General features: G+C 36.8%; 1 protein-coding gene across 1 annotated transcript; it reads left to right on the top strand.

Moving 5' to 3' along the window:
* Nucleotides 1-459: 459 nt before the first annotated feature.
* On the top strand, nucleotides 460-9895 carry tmem231 (transmembrane protein 231). Its single transcript, XM_038286902.1, has 7 exons — nucleotides 460-831; nucleotides 1363-1529; nucleotides 4660-4788; nucleotides 4998-5141; nucleotides 6075-6156; nucleotides 6247-6352; nucleotides 8851-9895. Exons 1-7 carry the CDS (start codon nucleotides 693-695, stop codon nucleotides 9011-9013), a joined length of 930 nt encoding a protein of 309 aa, XP_038142830.1. The 5' UTR covers nucleotides 460-692; the 3' UTR covers nucleotides 9014-9895.
* Nucleotides 9896-14766: the final 4871 nt, after the last annotated feature.

A 14766-nucleotide genomic window follows, 5' to 3' on the forward strand; every position in this document is an offset into this window, starting at 1 on the left:
ATCCATTACACACAGTGACACACAGTACTTCATATGGGGCCCACCCAGAAAATGTTGCTTACGGGCCTATTGTTGTGTCGTTACGCCATTGATAACATCTATATGATATAGAAACTCTCATAGATTTGTAAGCAAATGTGCCCTAACAATGTAAGCCAGAGATAAAGAAAAGAGAAAGGTAAAAAAAAGAAGACAGAAATAAACGAAAAAGAAATGTAAAAATAAAGGCTACAGAACCAGAACAACCTAAAAAAATGATCTAAAATTTGTAGAAAGCTGTCAGGAAGGAAATGACAAGCACATATATATTCACGTATGATGTCTCCAAAACGCTTGAATATAAACGATACAATATTGCAAGTAGGCGTACTTCCATAATGCAAAGTTTTATTCATTTTAACCATTGCAGATGATTTTGTAACGAAACTCCAACGGGACTTGAACGCACCTTGAGCGCTAACCCTGGCAGCCATGGAAACGTGTGGACGCTTGCTAGCTAATGCGCTACAAACTAGCTACCGCAGCTAATACCTGTAAACGACCATAACTGCCAACCCAACGCGACGCTAGATGCATCTAGATGGACGTTACTCAGCAGAGCATAACTTTATTAACTTTACAGTTTGTTGTGTGAATGTTTGATTATTTTTAGAGCAGTTGATAGCATCCGCGCTAGCGTTAGCATCCCACCGATGGCTTTCTATGAAGTGTACTCTCATCCTGCTGTGATTCGCTACAGAACAAGCGTTTGTACAAAGGCCACCCTGTTCATGCTGGTTGTCCTGTGCCTCACATACATCGCACCTCTGCTGGTCGCTTACAGAAGCCAAGGTACTGGAATGTTTATCACTCTCATATTAAAAACATGGGAAAGAAATAGCTCATAATGCCAAAGTATCTAACCGTGGCATCAGTTTGCTAAAGATATAAAATTAGAAAGATCTGTTTTCATAATAAATTCTTGCATTTGTATTTTTTATACAGATAAATCATGTGTGATTGTCCGTCTCTAGAGGAAATCAATGCAAATTTACCCTATGATGAGACAGAGAGATTGCAAACAACCAAAAGCTCCATCTTGAAGGGTGCTAGGCGCAGTAAGCTTGCTAAATATTTGTAACTTTGATAGTATTTCTAGGAAAACAGACAGATCCACCATTAATCCTGAAAAAAAAAGTAGGATAAAATTCTCCTCTCTTTTCAAAAATAAATGGGGGTATAACATGAGATTACTGCCCCAATGATGTCTGGACAGAGGGCAGATAAGACTAATGTTAAGAGAGGAACACATCATTCCACCCAAATGCCAGCTGTCTGGTACAGCAGTGGTGGGCTGATGATTTGGGTTTCTTTCTGTTTCAGGTTTCTGGATTAAAAGAAAGACTTATGAAGAACAGCCTGTGGTGAGATTTCAGTACCAAACCCTGCTGCTTGTAGCCACCAGCTTACAAGGAGACTATGTTGCCTGGAGCACGTTCCCTCATCTGAACAACATGCTTGAAGCCAACCTGAGGATTCCTGCTGTCTCCGTAAGAACAAAATAATGCACCTTTAAAAAAAACACACACACTAATGTAATATTTAAGCATTAATCTTCAAGCAGACAAAACTATCGCAGAATATATAAAACATGTTTATTATTTTATCAGTGCTGGACTGACAAGGTGAACTTGGATCAAAGTATTTTATTTACTGAAAAACCGTATAACTAACAGGAAATTCACCACCTTCTTCTCTACTGTCATGTCCATGAAACTCTTCTTTAAAAAATATTTATAGATCTTTTGTGAAATTTCTTAAGCACACTGAAGTTTAATGATTGACATAAACCCAGCAGATTGCATTGAGTCAGTGAGCTGCAGAATTAACTTTATCTTTAGGGATGGTGGGCAGTTGTTTTTTTAATAATTAAACTGTATTAATCTCACATTGGAGAAATTAAACTCTGCTTTTAACCCATCCTCTTGGGAAGCAGTGGGCTGCCATCGTGGGGCGCCCGGGGAGCAATCGGGGGTTAAGGGTCTTGCTCAGAGACCCAGAGTGGCAGTGTGCTGGAGTGTGGCTCAAACTCAGAACCTCAGGATTCCAAGCTCTATACCTTCACCGCCACTGCCTAGGCCGCCACTCCCTTTAGGAGTGTTGTTGACTTTGCAGCAAACCTTCATCATGAACATTTGTATAGTGAAAAGACAAATGTAAAGGTCCTATGTCCTGTTTTTTTAAGCTCTACAAAGTCACCTGTTGGCAAATGTATGACGAAATAATGCCTTTACTACTAAGTGAGTATTAATTAACTCTGCCAAGGAGGTTATGTTTGTTAGATGGTTTGTTAAGAGGATAACTTTGGATTACATTTTTACCAAAGGTGCACCTCATGCTGAGTAAGAATCCATAAAATTTTGGTAATGATTGTTGACAGAAACAAAATGTCTAAGTCTTATTTAACAAGAAATTGAGATCCGGTGTTTCTTGTTCCATCCAGCATTTATTAACATTTTGCAAGGGAAAAAAAAGCAAGATACATTTGCGAATATTCCCGCCTGTTCTGAATCACACAGGTTTTCACTAAATACTTAAGAAGCACAGGGAGAGATTCTCACAGACACAATAGACCCTTTCTTACATAGATAGTTTCTCACAAAATAAAGCATTTGTTGAAATAACCTTGAGTCTGAAGGAGTCTAGCCTTCTGAGGCCTCAGTAAGATGAGATCCACATTCAGCCTTGTCTGGAAGGCTCTCTGTTAGAGCAAACACTTTTAAAAGTAAAGAAAAATCCGCACTCATGATTAACAGGAGAAAGGATGTGATAGTAAACAGATTTTTTCTGACAACAGTTCTACCATTTCGATTCTAAAAAAAGATGCTATCCTTTATGTGATCAACAAATAAAAAGGACAAAATAATAAATAAATGTAAGGGGGAAAATTATTAAATAAAAGGGAGAATTAATGAATAAATAAATGAGACAAAAAATGCAAGTAGTTATTCCACTCCCAAACCAAATGATCATAAAACCGAACATACACATATATATATATATATATTTATTTTTTATTCATTTTTCCAGCTTTTATAGTCATTACAGTCAAACACAGAGCAACAAAATTAACTCTCTGCATTTAACGCACCCCTTTTGGTAGCAGTGGGCTGCCATATATATATATATATATATATATATATATATATATATATATATATATATATATATATATATATATATATATATATATATATATATATATACATATGGCATTTTGAAATCAATAAAAAATTTTCATTTTTGTCTAGTATAAGTACCTTTCTACAGAGAGAGTTTTAAGGTAAACAGAAAACAAAGGCATTGATTTTATTCTATTTTTTATTTAATCCTCTTTTTTTACACAGTAAAATCTCACAGTCTTCTTTACAACAAAGATGTGTTATCTACATTAACAGCAGTAATATAAAAACAGAAATAATATAATACTATCGACTAAAGATCAGTACCTTATGACCCAAGCTAAAGAAACAAGTACAAGGATGACGAGACAAATTTACTAATCCTTTTATTAAAATGTTCAACTTCCTGTCTCACTACTGCACTTTATGAAATGAAAATGTTAATTTTAACGCCAAGCTGCTGCTCATTTACTGTCTGGAAGCTGTACAAACCGGAATTTTGTTTTGTATTCACTATGTTTATACAAAATGACAATAAAAGTTGTCTAGGTCTAAGCGTGACAAAACTGGAGAGCTTCAGCTTCTCTCTGCAGTGTGTTGACAGTGGAAGAACCAGAGTAGGAGAATGCTTTTTTTTTTTTGCCAAGTTCAGTAAAAATTGATGCAACACTAAATGTAATAAATTCCTCAGAACAAAGGTTGTAGTATCAGTTTTCATGAGATGTAACATGACCAGTATAATGAAACATGATCGATATTGGATTAGTTAATTAATGTTTACCAATGTTAGAGTCTGGAGGTGTATAGAGAGGGCCATCTAACTACTAATAATAATCTAACTTCATTGATCTCACATTGGAGAAATTGACCTCTGCATTTAACCCATCCCCTTAGGGAGCAGTGGGCTGCCATCGTGCGGCATTCAGGGAGCAATCGGGGGTTAAGAGTCTTGCTCAGAGACCCAGAGTGGCCGTCCTTGGCAGCGGGGCTCATACTCAGAACCTCAGGATTCCAAGCTCTATGCCCTAACACTAGGTTACCACTCACCTAACTACAGAGTATTAGATGAAATGGTGGCTGAGGGGTCACTCCACAGTAGTGATTCAGGCATGCTTTCTATGTGGGAGAAAAGTGAAATGTTAAAAACTCCTCTAGTGGCTTTATCAAGGAGAGAAAAACAGACGACTGTCATTGACAAGTTAATCTTGGAAGTTGGAGAGAGCAGAGTCAGAGCAGTGCATGTAGAAAGTGTTAAGTTAGTCCGCTCTCTCTAATTCTTGTCAACAGGCCAGCACATCAAGGCCTCACCTTACTGCATGTGCAGAAACACTAAAACCTGCCTGCTGCTATTTCTGAGCAGCCTCTGCACGGGTTGCAGTTGTGATTCATTTAGTCTCCAATCTCCTGACCATCTGTACCAATTAATCCTCTTCAGGCTGGCAAACATCATCATATTTGAGTAAAAACCCTTTTATTTTTCTCTGTACGGACTTCATAGGTGAGAGAAGAAGACCAGAACCAAGACGGAAAGTTGGACCTTTTGAAATTTCAGCTGCAGCTACCTCTGAAACCTGAGGAACAAGTATACAGCGTTCAGTTGCTGCTCACCTTCAGCTATCAGCTGTTTGTATGTATTGTCCGTCTGTCCTGTCACAGAGAAAGTTTTGTACTGCTGTTGTGATTAAATTATTCATTCATTTCCCATTTAGTTTGGTCTTGTGGTACGAATTTAAAAACACAAACCCTTTTGTCTCTGTTTGACTGTGGCATGTGGAAACAGCAAGCTAAAAAAAATGTCTGAATGCTGCAGTTATCTGGAGTTTATTCCTTTCCCAGCGGATGTCCACAGTGGTGATGCAGAGTCTGGCGTTTGTGCAGCACTCGTCTCCTGTGCCTGGAGCGAAGCTGTTCATTAGTGGAGACCTGAGGCTGCAGCAGCGGACTCCTCTGCCCCACCGGGGGCTCTACAACATTTACAACGTAACAGAACACACACTTCTAAAACACTTTATATACAGCTATCAGCGTTTTGAACAGACAGACTCACAGATTGTACAGGTTAATGAAACATGAGCAAAATAAAAAGTCCTTTACTAGGGAATCTATTCCTGGGGGAATAAGATAATCAGGAGACAAATGCACGAGATAATAGAAATATTACAGTACATATAGAGGGTTCAATGGGCTCTATGCACAGCTCCACTACTTCCTGAATTTAATGCAGCTCCTTTGTTTCCTGTCTTTCATTACTGGACGAACTGATTAATCCAGGTGTGTCTGGCCAGTTACTTAGGTCATACACACCTGGATTAATCAGTGCATCCAATCATGAAAGACAGGAAACAAAGGAGCTGCATTAAATTCAGGAAGTAGTGGAGCTGTGCATAGAGCCTATTAACTTTCCACTGGAACTCTAATCAGAACTTAGTAAAGTTAGTCTTCCAAGTTTTGGCTCCATGATTTATTAATTCAGTGTGGATGTAATTTGATACCAATGCAGACCAATGATGAGTCTGTAAACAATAGAGTGGGAATGAGTGATGACACTCCAAACTGTTTTAAGTTTGGCAAACACGGAAAAAACCTGATTACCCGCACCTATCTACAGGGGAATCTTTGTCGGTTTGCATCATTCTGGAGGATCATATCCTCCAATTATCAGACTCTGCCACCACTGGTGCAGAGTTAGGCCGGCTGGTGGCCTGCAAATTTGACATCACTGCTTTGCATTGATATTCTCCAATAACCCAGTAACATCCAATGCTCAACAGTTTTTTTTTTTCAGGGAATATGGTACAAATACATTTAACATCCTTCGCCCTAAAATAATCATCATCCATGTTCATGTTTACAGTGTTTTCAGATGTTAGTTTGGATGTTATTCTGTCTCTTTCTTTGTTTTTTGATGCAAAGGTGTCGGTGATCGACAGCTCCAGCCATTTTGCAAGCGCGTACGACCTGACCACTATTATGAGGAGCTACCAGGAAAGAAACCGTAAGAGACTTCTTCTTTGTTTCGCTTGCCTACTCTCCTGCTTTGCGATTGAAATGTTTTCTTTTGTTGTCTGCGTTCTTCTTTTATAAGTAACGACGGTGCTGTCCTGCCCAACACCTGTCTGGATTGTAGGCCGAGCTGCTGGGTCCCCCTTTGAGCTAAATGCTGAAATCCGTTATCCACTGGAGATCATCAGATATCCTTAATAGAGAAAAAGGAAGTGGTTTAGTTTCTAACTGATTAAGTTTGGATTCATTTTATTTGAAATATTAAGGCTAAAACTTAATAGAAGTCCACAAATGAATGGAAATGCACCAATGTTGATGGAAATCAACTGATTTTTAGCAGGTTAAACGGCTCTGACAGGGGATTAGCATGTCAAAAGCTTATAAATCCTATCTTTTTTAAATCAGTAAATGCACCATGCTAAGAGCTACCAGCCCCACAGAAAACACAGAGGTAAGAATAATTAAAGGGAGCTAATAATCTATGAGCTACGAGTCCGGAAGTGTGGGGAGGCAAAGGGATAGAGCGGCTATAAACTACATTTTTTTAATTCAAGCCCTGTTTTCAGTCATTTAGGTTGAGGCCCCGTCCACACGAAGTCAAACCCTGGCCTAAACGCACAAATTTTTCACCAAACCAGCCTCTCATCCATACGAAGCCGGCGTTTCGGGGATCTGTAAACGATCATTTTTTTATTAAGCCTTCAGAGCGGGAAGATATTGAAACGCCGTTTTCGCATTTCCATCTTTAAGCTCTAACCGCATTTTTTTTCTTACACGCATGCGTCATAGCGTCACCTCTAAACATGCATGCGCGACACAGTATCACAACAACAATGGCGCCATACTGTGTTGAGTGGTTGCTGCTAATGCTACTCATCCTGCTGTCAGGCTTACAACAGAATCTTCTTCTTCTGGAATATCTCCAGGAAGAACAGAGCAATATCGACGACATAGTTCAGCACCTGAATTTGACTGAACCACGAAAATGGACCCGCAGGGCAACCATGTATAAATATTACTGCGCATGCCCAACATTTCGTTGCCTGTTTTTGCCTACTTTTGCTTTGGCACCACAGCGCCACTTACAGGCATGGCATACATTTTGCAGCGTTTTCATGCATTCGTGTGGACGATCACATTTATTTTACGTCTCCGTCTTTACGACAAACGTTCTGGAAAATATTAGCGTTTGGTGTTCGTTTTGACTTCGTGTGGACGGGGCCTGAGAGAGAGCAAGACTTTTAGCAGATACCAGGAAGGTGGAATATAGCAAACATCTTTACTGGTGTACTCATACTTTGTTTGAAGCAGCGGGTAAAGTGTTTGCAAAATCACTCCCGGTTTATTTCCATTAAGTGCAGAGAATAATCTTCTGATAAAAACAAATGGAAATTCCAGAAAAATGGAAATTGGAGCATTAAAAAAGGAGATGATATGCCACCATTGTCTGATTTACAGTACATAACCTTAGTTACTCTTTTATACATACAGAGCAGATTTTTAACAAAGGAGCAAAGTGATTTGTTTTTGCATTTCAGCAGACAGCATAACCAACCTCTTTTTGTGTTTCTGTGCCTTCTTCAATATGCAGATCATGTCCTAATGACCAAACCATGCAAAATTCTGGGTGGAGGATATACAAATGAAAACATTTACCACATGCAATGCAATTTTCCGAATCTGAAGCAACTGCAGACACAGTTTTTGTGTATTTTTTTAGCACTTCCTAAAGTCAGATGCAGACAACCTTTATACAATTAAATCACAGCCAAAGACTGTAAGGAGAAATGCAATCAGCAGACAAAGACAACTTTCTCATGTTCTATATTTAACTTTTTTAGTTATCCCTATCTTTAGTTATCTTTATCATTTTTATTTGTTTACTTTAAGAAGTGCAATATAAATATTCATTCTTTTTTACTATTTAAATAATTATTGTCATTATTACCTCTAGCTCAATGGCTCAGAACATCATCTCTATTTCACAGCCTCTCTTAAAGTGTCAGCAGAACATGCAATCTGATCAGTTTAATGGGGCAGAACCAAATCAGTTTCACGCCCTAAAATAAATATAATAATATTAATAACTGTATGTGCAATCCAGCTCCCCGTATTTGAAGTCAGTAAAGATCAGGCCCTAAATCTTTTTTTTGTTTGTTTTTTCTTACTGTTTTCTTCTTTCTAATTACATCGAAGGTCTGCATATGATAGTTTAAAACTAGAGAACAACAGACACTTTGCCGTTCTTAATTTTTCTTTTTACCAGAAAAAGTTGAATTTCTCCATGAGAAAAAATTCCTCAGATAGCTTTGATAACACCAATGAAAAATGTACAATAAACATAAATGTACTTAAGATCATTGCGACTAAATGTTCAGACGTTCTCTCCTAGGTCATATTAAACATTAATTGTAATCCATTTTGTCTTTGAATGAGAGGAAGTTAAACACTTTGTTTAACTTCCTCTCATGTGTTTATGTTTTTGTACACTTACTCATTTGTCGTTTGCTTATTGATTTGTTAAGTTATTTCTTCGTAGACGTCTTCCCATGTAGATTTACCTTCTCATTTTTAGCTAGCCTAGTTGAGAGCAGGTGAGTCAATAACTGGAACCTTTCAGGGCTCTGGACTGAAGAACATATGCAAAAAGATTCACAGTATTCCTGCCTTAACTGCCTCCATCCACCTATCATCCCGGCTTCTGGGAAACCATCAAGTTTGCATGGATCCAGTATGTCAGCATCCTCCTCATCTTCCTCTGGGTCTTTGAACGCATCCAGAGATTTGTTTTCCAGAACCAGGTTATCAGAACTGTACCAATACCTGTTGGAAAACCTCACCTCTCCTGATCCATGCTTAATATGTTTTCTACAAGTGAAGATGGACTAAAATAGGCCTGTTTTCACAAATAACTATATTTTTGATATTATTTTTGTTTTTGTTTTTCAACTTTATCTACGTGTTAGAGATCTTAACAAATAAAAAATAAAGAAAACTGTGCATCTTGATCAGGGAGGATGAGTTGGAAACCAAAAAGGAAGTTCTAGTAAGACAAGAAGTATATAGAGGATGTAACTTTATGTATTTGTGTCTCAAACTGCTGTTCTGTTTCTGGCCAACGCTCATACATGCAGTGTAAATCTGCTCTCATATTACTCAAAGGTATTATTTTTATATACGGTACAAGAAAAAGGTAAAAAATAAAATAGTGATTTTGTTATGATGCCCTGTTCCTCTTAGATCGCTCTAAAGGCCCTTAAATATATATTTTTCCCGTAGAAAAATGTGTGCCATTAATGAGTCACATACAATGGTACACCCTCTGTAGCAGTTTTGTCTTCACACTACACGATGAATGAACCGACTGGGTCTGGTAGATAAAAACCAAGGCAACAACATGTAGATAAGAAAATATAAAATTCTACTTTCGGCACCATTTGCTAATTAACCCTTAAGACTGATTTTTTTTTTTCTGTAACACAAATTTGACAAGAAAAGTTAAATTAATTATCTTGTAAATTAATTATCTCTAAAATTATCTTGTAGATTTCTAAAGTTTTGCTGTAATGATTAAATAATATTTAATATTCTCCCTTTTCTGTTGTTTTGAAGTTTTGAATTGCATAGATTGTGAATAAATGTTCAACCATCCTGCATTTTATATGTTTGTTACATGTTTTAAACCAGTTTGCAAAAAAACAAATAAAAAAGGTAAAACATTCCCCAATTCATTAGCTTGTCTTTGTGCAAGATTAGTATATTTACTTCTTCCCAACCTAAATCCTTCCACTGTCACTGACTCACTTCAACTTATCCTAAGTGTTCCCAAAGCATTCCTCTGGGTAGAGAGGAGATAGTCCCTTATGGATTTGTCCTTGAGCTTCTCTCTCAGTTGGATGTGCCTGCAAAACTTTTAAAGGTAGATGGTGAGGAGTAATCCGAACTGGATGCCCTAAACCTGTGCTTTTGAAACTGAGGGCCACCAGGCGGGCTTTTAAAACTTGGAATAAATGTAAGAACAAAAATATGCACACATTTTTTTTATTTAATTTGGTTATTTTATCATTATTATAATATGTTTTGAAATTATTGCAAATTACAACTTGTGATAATATATAATTTTCTCTTTAAATGCCGTGAGGATTTAAAACATCACCTTGAGACTCTTCCTTTCATTGTACGAACAGACCCTCCCATCTGACAGAGCATATAAATGTGTTTTTTTAGGTTTTTAATAGCTTACCGTGTGAGCCGTACTTTTTCACTCTACATGCCCTTCAGACAAAACTTGGAGAGCGTCTATATGGGAAAATTGTCAGGTTTGGCACTAAGACATTAAGACAATCCTTCTCGCTACAAACACATTACGTTTAAAAGTTTTTCGGACCTATAAAACAAAGTTAAAAACTTGTTAGGTAATGATATTATGCTAAATCACAATCAGAGTCAAAAATACTTTAATAATCCCAGAGGGACATGACTTTTGTTACACGCTCCAGATACAGTTTTATATACATATATACACAACAAACCACACAAGATAATAAAAATATAAACATATACACATATAACTCTTCTATATATATATATATATATATATATATATATATATATATATATATATATATATATATATATATATATATATATATATATATATATATATATATATATATATATATATGCACATTTATATATATGCATATGTATAACTATGAATCCAAGTAAAGTGATAGTGACATTGTGAAAAAATAGTGCAAGGAATGAATATATTTTAAAACATTCCTATGGTTCAGCTTTTTTGTGCATATTTTGTAGCATTTTCTGCTTGTTTTCAAACTGGTCCCCAGCTAAAGCCTAAAGCTGGAAGGGAGCGGCATGGAAAAGTTTGGGAATTCCTGCCCTAAGTAACTCCTTTCAGCATGGAGCAATAGCTCTACTCTCAGTTCCTCCCTGCTAACAGAGCTCCTAGCCCTTTCTCCACCATCTATCTACTTGCAGATTTTTATTTAATTCTTGATATAGAGGCTTTTTAATAAAATAAAAGATGAATTTCTTTAAACTATAAAAACCATCTTTAAAAATAACAGTTAGTTGCAGAAACAACATTGTTTTAATGTAGCTTTCAGGATTTTAAAGACAAACAGGCATTAGACAGTGAAATCAAACATAGTGGTGGCAGCATCATACCGTATGCTTCTCTGTAGTATTTTTATTGGCTCTGGCAACAATTAATCTTGATTAAGAAAAAACAGTAATACTTAAAGATATTAGTTAACTTCTGAAACATTAAAAAAGCTTTTTTCGCTTTTTCCTCTTTGATTAAAAAAAAAATCTTTACACTAATGGAAAAAAAATAACTTCTGAAACACTAAAAAATAAAGTTGAGAGGGGAAAAAATTTAGATTTGTTACTTCTTTTTTTGTAGTTTTACACAAACTGATGTCCTTCCCTTGTAAATCTCAGACTTCAGATTTATTTTCATATTCTTTATTTTTTTTCTGTTAACTTACTGTCAAACCTTGTTTAGTATGTGCACTAATGTATTTCTTTGTTTTCCCTTTTTTCTCATTGATTTAAAAAATGAAAATAAAGTTGAGAGGGGAAATAAAAAATTTGGGGGGAGAACCGATGGTGTCATTTCTAGCTACATTTTTTTTCACTTTACTTTTTACAAAAAGGTGCATCAGTTCCTTATACTTAAGCTGCAGAAAACCTCTAAAAGGTCAGTGTATTTGTTTTAAGCTAAAGTCCTCTCTTCAACTTGTGTCTGCCGATCTGTGCCAGAGGAATTTTGCCAGCACATGACTAGTTTGTTTTGCCTTGTTTGTGGCTTTTGGCCTGCGTCATCAATTAGCTCATCTGAACGATTCATTTCACTGGTTTGGGCTTTGAGGGAGTTACACAACACTTACACCCGCTGAGTTGCAGCTTTTGGTCATTTAAATACCATATATTTCCAAATGATTCAACAGACATAGTTAGTTTCTGTGATATTTCTCTGCTGTACAGCCATGTGTGAAAGTTTGTTAGATAAATAACATAAAAAAAAGCTTTTCTTTCTTAAAGCTATTAAATGGACCATCCAGCCTCTCTTTCCACACGCTTATCTTTCAGTTTCTAGCCATTTCTTAAGCATTTCTAATTGAACATTTACTGCGTCAGTAAATTTAGGCGCTTGGAAGAATTCAAGTCAGAAGAGGAAGAAAACAGGTCTTTATTTACTCATTTTGGAGGCGCCTGTGTGTGTCGAGTGGAACAGTGAAGTACTGTTTGCATACAATAGAGCATTGTCCTGCCTATTGCTGCAGGACAGTTCCTGTGTATTTATTGGGATGTTGAAAATGAGAGCAAAAGCAGGTAGATTTGTTACTTCTTTTATGTAGTTTTACACAAACTGATGTCCTTCCCTTGTAAATCTCAGACTTCAGATTTAATTTCTTATGTTAACTTACTGTCAAACCCTGTTTAGTATGTGCAGTAATGCATGTCTTTGTTTTCGCTTTTTCCTCATTGATTAAAAAAAAAGCTTTACACTTATAGACAAAAAGAAACTTAAATCAGTAATTGAAGTTTTACAAATACAAAATTAGAGTTCCCTAATCATCATAATCTTAGATTTATTAGTAAAAGTTTAAATGCTTAAGTGAGGAAATGCTAGAATATGAATTATATTAATTAAAAATAAGTAAAGTCAGTGATTTTGAAGCAGAGCTACCATTTTTTTTTCCTTCCAGACTTTATTTTAGTTTCCTTTAGATTTGGTAGCTTTTGCAATTATTGGACTGCTTTGCCACCCTTCAACAATATGTACTCAAACAGTCCAGTCTTCACTATATACCTCAGAGTCATAGTGAAACAGTCAAGGGTATCTGCACATTTTATAAGTGAAAACTATTCAGATATGAGGAAGAGATTAAAAATAGCCCGATACCCAAAAACAATGGCGCTGCCCTTCGTATCTACTGTTTGCATTACAAAGCAGTATTTGTTTTTCGGCATTTTACACGTCAGCATGACCTCCTGAAACTGATACAGATCTGTTCTTCAGGATAAGTTCACTGTCTCATCTCACAGTCTGGATTTGGATGCAGAGATGAGGACAGGATATGAGTTTTCTTTCTACAGGAACCAGATGCATCCTCTTGTCCTGTCACACAATATAATGTGTTTTGTTTTTGGAAGCATTCAGAGTGTTATGCCATTTGCCATGATCATACTTTTTGGACAGTGGGAACCAGTGTCCATATTTCATCCTGATAGGATGACCAGAGAAGAAAACGCAGCGTTGGTGAATAACAGCTGGGGGACTTCAGCAGCCCCCCTTTTTCAGCCAAAGCAGTCACATGGAAGTCACAGAGGTGTGAAAACCTACCCCCCTCTGTGAGGGCAGAACAAAACCACAGAGCACACAGGATTCTTTCTCTTTTGCCTTTTCTTTTTCTCCCTCGTCTGATCCAGCCTGCTTTTGCTCCTGCTCTCAAAGCTGGGGCCCACTGTGGCCCACAGTGGAGATGCAGGCCCCAGGGAAACCAGATCCCCAGAACCATCAAGGATGAGTCAGAACTCTTCAGAACCTAACTGCTGCAAACAGAACCTTTGCAACACATTTCTCATGAGTTTCAGAACTTACAGAGCCAAACTGGATGAGGAGCATGCCCTGGTGTGAGACTGAGGGGACCCCTGCTGTGAGACTGAGACAATGAGTCCCTGACTGCAGAGCTGCAAAACTGGATGAAACTCAAGCTTTCCAAACGGACATGGAAAAAGGTTTGCAGGTCTGGCATGATTAGGGACAGAACAAGCAATGTGTCTTTTGATGATGCTAATCATATCGTGTGTTTACTGCGGAGTAAAGACAATTGATGCTAAAGAATGGACTGCATGCTACGCTATGCTACAGGAATATGTGTTGAGCTGTTGCTAAAGCTTAGACAAGCTTTATTCACTAAGGATTTAAACACTGATGTAACATTAGTGTTCATGTGTTCCTCAGATGCTCATTACATTTCCAATACCAAGTCTGACCAAGAGTCATTTAGTGGAATCCTGATGTCTATTCGCTGCTAGCTATTTCAAAGAGGGTAAAGAATCATTTAGCTAAAGGTTATTGGTTCTTGATTAAGCAAATCATTCAATAGAACATTATTTGGCCAAATAATGTTTTATTCACCTCATGGATTTGCATTGTGAATTGGTCTGAAAACATTCCAATGTCCTTAAAATTAGTGAAAAGCTAATTTGATCACATCCCAAATTCTTCCAGATAAACTTTGGTTTCAAACACAGAATCCATCTTAAACTGTAATATGGTTTTCAACCGTCTTCCCCTTCCTCTTTGTACATAGTAGTTAGTTTAGTTTAGTTGAGTTTTACTAGTCTTAGTTGAGAGTGTTAAACTGAAATATGTTTGACGTGGAGCTGAATGATTTTTATTAATAAAATCTTATATTTTGAACAGAAGTTGTGGTGAATTTATTCCATGTATGTGCAGAAATAACTGTTTGACCATGATTAGTGCTCGAATCACTCTTTCATCTATTGTTCTAACACACAGTTAGTAGGACTGTGTGTCATAAACAGTATATAACAGCTGAAATAA

Source organism: Cyprinodon tularosa, unplaced genomic scaffold (genome assembly GCF_016077235.1).
Source record: "Cyprinodon tularosa strain WSP-4 unplaced genomic scaffold, ASM1607723v1 ctg232, whole genome shotgun sequence".
NCBI lineage: Eukaryota > Metazoa > Chordata > Actinopteri > Cyprinodontiformes > Cyprinodontidae > Cyprinodon > Cyprinodon tularosa.